Below are 11,816 nucleotides of genomic sequence, written 5' to 3' on the forward strand. Positions count from 1 at the left end.
TGTCATTGCTCATCAACAGGAAGAGTGTCAGCAGGGTCTCCAAGGTGACTCCAAGGTAACAGAAGGTTGTCAAAAAGCTGCTGATGGTCTGCACCTGTCACAGATGGTTTCAGAAGGTAGGACTAGACAGAAAGTAAAGCTTAAGGGATGAGTTTTATCAAGAGCATTTAGACTTGATAGCAACCAGAAGTAACAGGCATGGAGAGCTGAAGGATAAGAATCTTATAAGGCAGGCTGATTTGAAGTCTGATGATAAAGTGAATGAAAAGAGTTGTGTAAATATTCAGGTTGATAATGAGCTGCTGGGTTCTCAAGATGGCTTGACTGCTGGTACAGCCCACAAAAGTCCAGACACTGTCCACAGTACTGACAACGAGTCAGAGAAGTTCTTAGTGGAACTTCCTCGAAAGACATCTAGGAAAAAAAACTTCTCACAGAGATCTATAGTTACTGAAATCTCGGGGTCTGCAAAATTAAGATCTTTCCAGTCCAGCAGTGACAGTATTAATAAAAACATATCTAGCGTCAGAAAGCGGGTGCTGACATCTCGAATGGCAGGATTTATGCAGAACCTGCAAGATAGAAAGGTGTCCAAGTCAATGATGCATGAAGTGGAGAAGCCAGACAGTGACTTGACAGTTCAAGCTGCTCTTGCAAGAGGTGCAGAAAATGGAAGAGTGATCCAATCATGCACTTTACACTGTGAAAGTCAGAATCTTGATTTGCCTGTAGACAAAAATGACTTCTTAAAGGTATCCACTAATGGCCTGATGGATGTAGTGAACACAAATGGACCAAATGACATGGTCAACATCGATAAACATGGAGATCTGAAGTCAAACAGCATCCTGATCACAATGTGCGGTGAATGCTCAGATCTGAAGGAGAGTTTCACTGCATCTGTACCTCTCATATCCCGATTGAGGCCAGTGGAAGATCGTCTGCTGCAGACTGCTGCCTATGGAGCAAGCTCACAGTTTGAGCCGAGTACTTGCTCTCAGTCTGCTCGTGGTGGAGCTGCTATTTGTAACAAAAACCGATGGAATCAGTCTAGCCAGCAGATATTTGTAAGACCTCGATGGCATTTCTTGCACTCACCTATAGAAGGAGTTGTGTTAATGAATGACAGGGCCAAGTGGTCCTTGAAGGATCCTGATGTTGTGCATCAGAATACATTGACATCCCTCAACTTTCTGCTGACCAGCAGCTTAGAGGAGGGATGTTACAATACTACCATTGCCACTGCACACTTGCTGACATCACAGTGCCCATCGGAGCAGATGATTTGGTGTCTAGTGAGCATATTAAAGGTGAGACTTTCAGTAGATGAATGTTAATGTGCATAGAGACTTGTAAAGCCACATAGACACTAGTTGACGCATGACCTCGACAGAAACATACATGTATAGTAAAATTAACATTTCTGAAAGTTTGACCTCCATCTATAATCTAAATTTTTCATTGTATAGTTTGTTGCTGCAGTCAACATAAAAACACCTGACAATTTTTTTTAACTGCAATATTGTTTGGGCAGGATCATTTCCTTGCTTAAGTTTCTTAAATTATTTGGAGTGTGATCTTGACATTCAAAATCACCTAGATGCGCGTGAAATTCACAAACATAAATAAATTAATTATAAATAAAATGAGCAAAAATAAAAATTTGTAATTAAATTTAAAGTTTAAAATTTGCAGAAATTATTTTGATGCTGTTTAGTGTAATGGTTGTACATGTTGATATGTAAAGCTTGATGTGCTGGCTCTTTGTATTATGCCATTTCAATATAGTAATGACACAATAGTGTAATGTAATGATATGCTGCTTGTATTATGTGAAGTGCATTTCCCTTACGACCCAGCTAAACAACTCCCCTCCTTCTCTAATGATTGTCTTCTTACTCTTCTTGTCATTAGAACAACAGCATATGGCCACAGGATGTTTAGTTATTGTGCAGCGAAACCCGCCACCTACCCACTATTGAATCCTTTACACGTGCACTGTAAACACACCTCTTCTGTAAACATGACTCTTAACAACCTTTGTCACACCCTTTCTTCTGCAATATCGTGTTACTCTCAGCTCTTGTTCTTGTTATTTGGTTCCTCTTTGTGTTTTCTGTATTTGACTTAATTCTTCGTTTAGTACGGTTGTTTATTCTGTTATAGCTCATATGTTATTTGTTTGTTTTCCTGTCCCTCGTATGCTGTCCATGTTTCGTTCTTGTTCTTAAGCACTAAGAGCTTGCTCCTTAGGAGTGTGAGTAGGAGCTTTACAAATTTTGCATTTATTGCTATTAATGGTTATATTGATCCTGATGTTTGTATTATGATGTTTAGTGTAATGGTTGTACATATTGTGCTGTTAGTATTATAATATTCAATGTAATATCAATGTGTGAAGCTTAATGACCTGCCTGTTTGTAACAGGAAGCTAAAGAGGAGAGTACATTGAATGCAGCTTACTCTTTGCTTATGACGTGGCTGAAGCAACATCCTCCTATTGATTCCGACATCAGGATTTTGTATGAAAAAGGACTCAAGCTGTATGACTGGGATTCTGTTCAAGAAATAATAGAGTAAGTTGTCGCAGATGTTGATAGTGTGTTTGTTGAAACATAGAATATTGAGTATGTGGTGATAGATAAAGTTTCAACAGATGAATGATCAAGAATATGTAGCATATGTAGGTGATGGCTGCTGTATTGTCATTCTTTTTTTATCCCTTATGAAGTCTTCAGACCACCTCACTGTGATATCAGTCATGTTTCACTTGCTGTGTTATCAAATGGGTCATGTCAAAGGTCATACCCAGTATGTATCTGATGTACCAGTAGTACCAGTATACAGTCAGCCGTCCCTTGACCTGTGGTTGGGGGGATCACATGGATAGACACGACAGCTGACAGGGCCGCCACTCTTGCCTATTGTGGGCGAGAGTCAGCAGGTCCTGTACAGGACGACCTGTCCAGTCTTTGGTCTTCCTGTCTGTTCTTCCTCTGACCACCGCGGCGTCCACTACCCTCCAAGGTGCCTTGAAGGACAGTCTTCAGCAGGTTGTCGTGCTGGGTCACGTGATCAAAGAAGATCAGTCTGACTGTTGAAAGTAGAGGTTCTTGGTGTCCAGTGTGGCAGGCACTCAGGCACTTGTTCTTGAATGCACAAAGCATACAGAAGCAATAAAGATGGTCTTTGGTATATCTGCTAAGACAGAGATTCGTGGCTGTTGTTAATATTCAGGTGTCCAGCTTCTCAAACTGGATAATCATTTACCTAAGGTGGTGTCGCATCACTCTTAGACAATGGGACCAAAGATAATCTAAAGGAAGAGGTTTGTTGTTTGTTTTATCAAATGCAGGCTGTCAGTAGATACAGCAGCAGGCGAGACTGAGCAGCTGCTGGCATCTTGGGGTGGGGCACGGCTGCATCTAAAATTCCTGCTGGCAACATTAGAATGCAACTTTCTGCACTTTCTACACAAGTAAGTACTGCCTGTGTTAGGTTTTAGTGCACATTTATTGTTATATAGGTATTTGCGTTATAACACCTATTGATTAAAAGAATTTCTGCACCGCATACCACAACATACCAATGTTACAGAGAAGCTGCTAACTATTGCACATTGTACTTTAGCATCAACAAGCAAGGGGCATGTAATTGCTTGCTCATCCGCTGCCTCTGGGCCCCTTCCTACCAGATCTGCTGCAACCCTCGTATTCGAAGGCTTCTCACATTTCTACAGAGATCTCTTAAGGCCTTCAAATCAGCACAGGTGATGCAATAGTTACTAGTTTTATTTTCTTGTTTCTAGATTGTTTTGGCCAATATCTTCTGTGAATTATTATTATTAGAGGTTTTGTCTGAAGTATTCTGTGAGTTTTCTAAAATATTGTGGTTTTTTTTCTCATTTCATTTAGGCATGCTGGGAGGAAATCCTAGGTTTACTTGCAATGGTGGCTCAGTGCTGCCATCTTGCAGACAATAACTGGCAGTGGGGGGAGGCCGTGTGCTCAGGAGGGGTTAGCACAACTTACTTCGTACAGGAGCTTGCAGCATCAGTCTCTGGTTTGTGAAAGGAATTTATCTTTTATTATTTTGTTTGTGAAAGGAATTTATCTTTTATTATTTTGTTTGTGAAAGGAATTTATCTTTTATTATTTTGTTTTGCAAGAAACTGAATTATTTTTCCAGTAACTGAATCATGTGCATATGATGATTTCTACTGCAGTTTGTGACAGACAAATCCTTCAGCTGGTGTTGTCAAGAATCCCAGCGCCCTGGCTCCGGGGGCAGTTGTCAGCAGCCCTGCTGTCCAACTACGATGACTACCTTGTTCCTGGTGGCTTGTTGTCAGACCAGTGGTCACTGGCCAAAATTGTGAGTTTAGGTTTTGTTTTGTTCTTTTCATGGAGATTGATATATTGAAATAGGTATTTAGCTTTTAAAACATTTTGTCAATCAAATAAAAATTGTTCACTATCTAACAATTGTTATTTGATACTATATTCCTGCACATGTCAAACTGCATGTTGACAGCCTCAGGACAGTGACAGTGCATGTAGACTGCTTCTTGGCTACATCACCTTCACAGCTCTGGGAGCATGGTTACATGTTCATTACAGGATTGCATGTTCCCACATTACATGATACACTGTAGCACATACTGTAGGCTCTACAAGTTTGTGGCAGATCATCTGCCTGTAACCTTCAACTATATGGAGTGGATGAAAGATATTATCAGGAAAAAAAGATAGGTGAGTAGCTAGCTGAGAACAAAGATATTGGTCAGGACAGCAAATGTGGGTAAGTAACTGAAAACAAAGAAATAAGTTTGTGCTTGTGTTTGACATTGGACTCCCTTATTTAACAGGTTGTTTCTTGTTTGTAGGTGTCGCAGTTCTTTTATCTTCTGCCCAATATGAGTCACACCAGGCAAGTTATAGCTGTCTTTATTCTGTGTCTCTATCTATCTCAGACACTTAAGCATTGTGCTGAACAAAATCTCTTTAGTAGGATGTGTGAGTTCATGAGTGTGGAAGCATACATACACATACATGCATGTAATGATATTTTCTTTTGTAATACATTGTCATATTCTTCCATCTTCCATTCTTCCATGCTTTAACCATGAGCATTTAGCAGTTAACTGCCTGGATAACAATAAGCGAAATTATAAGCAATCAATATGAGCAGAGAATATAGGTACCTTGTTCGTTTCTAGAGAGGAAAGAGAATCTGAGTCTCGTGTTCTGTGCTGTGTGATACCTTTTCTTTAAAGTATCTTGTTCATGTCTGCCTTGTTCTTACACATCCCTTATCATAGCAAAGTGCTTTCTTATTTTTAGTGACAGTGAGTTCACCAGAAAAAAGACAGCAGAAACAGACATTGTGGATCCAGATGTATCAACATCATTGGCTGGCCAACGACTCACTGCAGACAGGATCAACAAAAGGAATCCAAAAGGCATGCGACTGTAAAGCCAGTGTTTAAATAAATTTCATGTGGGCTTTGGGCATAACAGTGGGCATTGTGCATTGTGATGTGGGGTGGCTTTGGGTTAGATGTGTGTTGTGGTGTGTTAGTTGGAATGGTTGGGTGTATGGTGGGTAGACTTTCAGTATATGTGTAAGTGTCAGTGACGAATCAATCAGTTGGATTATGTGTAAGCATTCATGACAAAGCTCAGAAATGGGATTGTATGATTGATGATTATATTGCATCACAAGGGAGATCATGCTTATTGCCAGTAACCCATTTTATTGTGACTGGCAGGGGAGACATTGCTTCACCGAGCAGCCATCAAAAATGATGTTGTCCTTCTGAAACAAATGTTATCAGTCCCAGGTACAACTTTCCTTGCTTGATCTGTAGTTACATATCTGCCATTTGCACAAGCCAAGCTGGGAAACTGGTGTATAGGTCTACATTGCAGTGTTAAAGAGGCTTGTATCAGACATTTTTAGAGAGGTATATGTGACTGGCTTTGGAGTTTACTATAAAATGCATTTGTAGAACTATGTATATAGGACAGACTTCAAGGGATAGATTTGTAGGGTATATATGTATATAGGACAGACTTCAGTGGAGACATTATAAATGTACTTGAAGTCTGCCCTATATAATACATACTCTATAAATCTATCCCTTGAAGTCTGTCCTATATACATATATACTCTATAAATGTACTCCTTGAAGTCTGTTATATATATATAATAGTTTTGTATATAGGACAGACTTCAAGAAATACATTTATAGAGTTTTATATATAGGACAGAGTTCAAGGAGTACGTTTACAGAGAAGTAAATGTGACACAGAAGTACAAACTTGAGTGTTACACAGAATGTTGGTGGGGAGAACTAGGTGCTTGTCTGTGTAGCTGTCTGATATGTTGTGTGCAGCTCTGTAAGATATCTTGTGGCACACTATGGGTAGATCTCTGACAGCTTGTGGCATAGTTTGGGTAACTCTTTGTGACAGGATAGGAAAGTGTCAGAGACATCAAGGATATTAATTCTGTGTCTGTGGCAAGTGTTAGAAGCTGGACTAGGAAGTAAATGATTTAGCAACTAAAGTATTGGGCTTAGTGTCTGGGACGCTGGTAAGGGGACTGAAGTCAGCTGTGGAAATTTAGTTTGGAGCATTTTGAAATCTGTTGCTTAGGTTTTTTGAAAAAATGAAATTTTCTTGAAAAATAAGCACACTTTATTTCCTTGCAGGTGTAGATGTCAATGCCCAGGACAATGCTGGTTGGTCACCTTTACATGAAGCTTGTCATCATGGCAATGTGGAGTGCGTCAGAGCACTGCTTAAGTTTGTTCCTAAGAAGACTATTGACGCATATACTTCTGGTAATGTCTTTTCGGTTTTTTTTTGTTGTTTTTTTTTTTATAAAATCTGTTAACTGTCTCTAAAAGGATTTCTATAACTATCAGTATAAGTGGACGTCAGCCAGTTGTTGTCATTTGCACTGCAGTTCAGATTATCTTTCCAGGATTCTTTGTAGTGATGCTGCACACATTCAAGAGGACCCTTACCTGGATGCACCAATGTTACTTAATAAATAGACTGGTGCTTTTCTATTTCACTCAAACTGAAACTAAATGGAAAGGTGATTGTCAGCTGCACCAAGGAGAAGGATAACAGCTGTTTGAAACATCAACAGTACAACATAAGACTACAATGCCAACAAAATAAAATACTGCAATCTAAAAAGAATACAAACTAAAATTATTCCTGAAAATTAATCATATTACAGGGACAAATGTCTTCGATGTTTCTAAAACAAAATATCAGTTCCGGCTTTTGTTCTTCCCAGGAGCAGGGAAATTGAAGCGTGTTGATATTCGAGCACTCAGTGAGGAGAAGATCACCCCTCTTCATGATGCTGTCCTGAAGAACCATGTCAGCGTTGTTACACTGCTTCTCCAATATGGAGGTGGGTATGTATCAGTCTGTGTGCATGTGTATGTGTGTGTGTGTGTGTGTGCAATGTATATGCTGTGTATGTGTTATACTGTCCTGAAAAACTATATCAGAACCAAAATGAGGCTCATATTTGACCCTTTGTTATACACACATCATTTGTGCCATGCTGGTGCATATCATTAGAGCCACATACCTGAACTTGTAATAGTCTTGAAGTTATTTCTAAAGGTCCCAAATCATCTTTTCTTGATCCGTTAATGGTTATTTTTGAAAGTTTCCAGTTTGAAATTTGGAACATGAACCATTTGCTTTTCCCTCTAACAGCAAGCATCTCTGTTCTTGGCAACGTGGCTAAAATTTTGTTGATTCTCTTAGACACACAAGTGATTGTTGAAAATTTGATGAAATATCCTGGATGCCTTATTTAGCTTTATATATCTTGTTAGGGAGGAAATATTCTTAAAATTCAGCTCAAAATTCAATGACTTCAAGTAAATTGAAATAAGTTTTGGGAAATATCATTTCAAAAATCATGACCTGTTATCTGGGTCCATAATATCTGCTGAAAATTGTTTATGCTAAATCTTTGAAGCATTATATTAAAATATTTTTAGATTTACTGTGCTTGTTCATTGTTCTGTATAAGCCAAAAATCAGCACATGGCTGCAGATTTTAGTGTCGCCGTTTGCACTGGCGTCATCATCCTCTTACAGTGTCAATAAAGGAACTTTTTTCAATGAGCTGTGGTTTACAGACGAAAAATACAACAATTTTTGGAATGTTGTTCAAGAAAGAAAGAACGACAAAGCCAAATATAAATCTGATCTTTGTGGCAAGGAAGGGAAACTTTCAAACATGGGTATAGATGCCATGCATAAGGTAGCAGGCACAAAAGGCTCCTTTCACAAAAATCATCAGTGACAACTACTGCTAGCTTTTTTTTTTGATTATGCCAAAGTAATAGACAAATGCAAACTATTTAAATGTATAAAATTTGGTGCTTTCTTCTGAAATATGCTTGTGTGTGGACTGGATGAGTGAAGTCTATCCTGGAAAAAGTCGGAAAAGTCAGTATTTTGTTTTTGTCATAGCAGTACAGCCTATGTACTATGACCTACTAGAAACAAAGGGTTTTGCCGGTATTATAATTTACTAACAAAATCTTCTATTGCTATTCAAATTGTAATGATGACACAAACAAAAAAACTGATTTAATGGACTATCGTTTTCTTCTGCATGTGACAACTAAGCTCTCAGGTCTTCATGAATGGATGCTACAAAGCTGGTGTTTAGTTTATTCCTTATTACTCCTCGAGCAGCATAAGGCCACATGAGGAATCTTCCCGACCAGGCCCCTGTTGTGGTACTGTTGCGGTTTCTGTAACATCTCTTTTTTACATGAGTGGGTTGTTAGCCCAAAGCAAAACCTCCAACCTAATGAGCCAGGGTGCAACATTTTAATTGGCCTCTACCCTGACAGGCTTGGTTGGCTTGGTTAGACCTGCTCTGTGGATCGACAAGGCACGCAAGTCACCACACCACTACAAGGTAAAAAGCTGGTGTGGCGGTGGTCCTTTCTTATTCGCAGAGTTGGGTCCGAAGGTCTCAAGGTCTACCCCTTTTGGGGAGTCTTTTTCTGCTTCAAGTGACGTGGAACAAATGACGCACACAAGACATCAGACACAAGACACCATTCACCAAAACAATACAAGACCTACCACAACTCACTACACTGACACTGTCTTGATGAGCATTCAAACCACTAGGCCTGTATGAAGGCTGTAGATGAGGGTCTGTCTCTCAAGCTGCTGGATGAGGTCAGTCATAGATCAGTCATTCAGTGAACTAATCTTCTCTGTATGATTTTGGAGGAGATCTTTATCTTTCTGTATGTTGTGACATGTTGCTATATTTATCAGATATTTCTAGAGCATTTCTCTTCCTGTTTTTTTTTTTAAGGTAAAGTGGATTTATTAAAGTTGTATGCCTTTAGTTTTCTAGAAACACTCATTTCAGATGAAAATGAAATGAACTATTGAGGATAGTGTCTAATGTTGTGAATAAAGTGTTGTGTAAAGCCAAATCCTCTTGTAATCCCCACATACCAGATCTTAATTTCATCATGTTTTGATTCTCTGAACTAGGTACCAGTTTACTCCAGGCTAGAACTGTCCTTGGCAACACGCCTTTGGATCTTGCGAGGACAGAGGAGATGCGACAGGTGCTGACTTCTGCAAAGTCTGTGGACACCTAAGCTGTCACAAGGTATCAGTGGCTTTGCTTAACTTGCAAGAACTCAGGAAAGTACAGTTTGGCTGTATCCTACTCACACTAATTGTTAGGATTGAATGTTGCAACTGGAGCAGCTTAGTGAACACAAAGAATCTTGGTTGCTATGGAGCTGAAGGTGTGTTTTGTTTTAGTGTATGACACAGCCTGTCTCTCATTCTGAGACATCATCATCATCCTGTTTAATGTGCTCTTATAAGGACACCAGAAAAGGAGAGTCAGACAGTGACAAGTGAATAGAACGGTGATGACTGATGCCAGAGACCTGTACAGTTGCTGTGTTGCTGCCCAAAACTGCCTTGCTTTTTTCCTGAGTTAAGGTTTGGTGTTTAGTGGTTATGGTTTTAATTTTAATTTTGTGAAACTGAAGTCTTATCTTGTAAGAATATTTTCAGTTATTTAAGAAACCTGTAGCCTTTTTTTTTCTGTCCAGATTTATTATCCCACCAGTCGTCTTGTACAGGGCACCTGCCACCCTCCTCATTTCTGTACAGCCAGGTGCTAGGGGATGCTGACGTCACAGTCACTGCTTCTGCTGAGGACTGTGCACAGTTTTTGGATCTTCTTGTGTGTGTGCTGAAGGCTGATCTACAGATAAAACGCTTACAGCAGTCAGGTGGTAACAGTCAGCAATTTCAACACAGTCTTCTGCTGACTCGGCACCATGAGGCTGCAGCAGGTCAGGAGAAAGTTGTTGGTGTTGCAGACAGCGTAACAAGAGCCAGGAAGAAGGCTAAGTTTCACAGTAAATGTTTATGTAGACATCTACACAAAATCACCACTCCAGATGTCTTCCAGGGCTTACACTTTCAGCTGGCGCTGGTTGATGAATTGTTGAAGGAATGCTTTCTGTATGAATACCATACTGGAATGTTGAGATAAGGTTGAAGAATTACTGAAGGTGTGCATGTTGTGTTGGAGCCAAAAGACAGTGGTATGGTTCAAGAATTATTGAAGGTGCATTCTTTGCCACATGGCAGTGTAAAGATTGAGTGGCTTGGCTGTTAAAAAAAACAACTTTATGCAGGTTTTCACGCTTGCTTTGGTGTAGTGAAAATATACTAGTGTGAATGTTGATGTTGTGTAAACAATCTTTGCAACTGTGGTGAATGTTGATGAATAAATGCTCCAGAATTTGTGGGTGTCAGTCACTCATCACCTCTGGTTAGCTGATGGTGCATTGCCTCCCTTTCAGTCAGGATGGGCTTTTTTGTTTGAAAGATGGTTCCCTTGGTGGCGATACCTTTCATGCCTGTACTTGTTGTCCAGCACCACTATTACGTGCATCATGTTTTCCAGGTTTGATGGAGTGTGAATGGTTTTATGGGAAATGTCTATTATCTCATTTTGTCAGTTGCCTGAATACATACATCAGGAGCAAAGAATGACAAGTGTGTTGAGCTATCCCCAAGAAGTTTTTTAAATCCAGCATGTCTTGATCACCATTGTTTGTCCATGCATGTCTTAATTACCATTGTTTGTCCACAGTTGGCTGGCTCAGCATTAAACACCAGCATATTGCTTTATAACTGAAAAACTATGTAAAATCAGTCCAATCATCACCACCTCAATGTTTTGGATACACACTTAATACTTCTCCTGCCATAGTGTGTGTCCACCTGTAAGCATGCCCATGTGTGCTTGTATATGTACAGTCCATAAACATTGCTCAGGTCTGATAAAGAACGTAAACAATCACTGCTATGATCAGTTTTCTTCACAAATGTTACTTTTTTAATTTGAGAAGCATTCTTCAAGGGAAGGTGGTACTACTTGAAAAGCGGAATTACAGTCCTTGTGTTCTTCCTGTAGATTTGACTTTTTTCTTTGATTGTACATTTTTTGCAGATAATAAAGCTTTAAAAAATATAATTAAAACATAATCTATGACTTAAGATAAAAGCAAGCCTTTGCACAGATATTGTATAGAAGTACTTTTTATGATTGTTTGTTAAAGGTTTTAAAAGTGTTTGTTATTTTAAAGCAATATGTCTTTAAAAGGTGGTGCATTTTTCTTGCTATGCATGACATTATAATTGATGCTGAAAGACAATAGTTTCATTACAACTTGATCCAAGGATTAAAACAAGTTAAAGGCAAAA

At 39.2% G+C, this 11,816-nt stretch overlaps 1 protein-coding gene across 2 annotated transcripts; it reads left to right on the forward strand.

The window, feature by feature from the left end:
* The first annotated feature begins 519 nt into the window (after positions 1–519).
* On the forward strand, positions 520–11,816 carry LOC112574436. Of its 2 annotated transcripts, none has more exons than XR_003101441.1 (13): positions 520–1,310; positions 2,428–2,576; positions 3,356–3,478; positions 3,631–3,769; positions 3,915–4,062; positions 4,226–4,374; positions 4,886–4,929; positions 5,343–5,461; positions 5,771–5,842; positions 6,716–6,847; positions 7,315–7,438; positions 9,570–9,690; positions 10,148–11,816. XR_003101441.1 is itself a non-coding variant. In XM_025255511.1 (13 exons), the coding sequence occupies exons 1-12, from the start codon at positions 552–554 to the stop codon at positions 9,677–9,679; spliced, it is 2,064 nt and encodes a 687-aa protein (XP_025111296.1). In that variant the 5' UTR covers positions 520–551; the 3' UTR covers positions 9,680–9,690; positions 10,148–11,816. The 2 variants fall into 2 exon arrangements, 1 of the variants encoding a protein (XP_025111296.1); XM_025255511.1 differs by having other exon boundaries at positions 7,315–7,434.

This window comes from Pomacea canaliculata, linkage group LG10 (assembly GCF_003073045.1).
Source record: "Pomacea canaliculata isolate SZHN2017 linkage group LG10, ASM307304v1, whole genome shotgun sequence".
Lineage (NCBI taxonomy): Eukaryota > Metazoa > Mollusca > Gastropoda > Architaenioglossa > Ampullariidae > Pomacea > Pomacea canaliculata.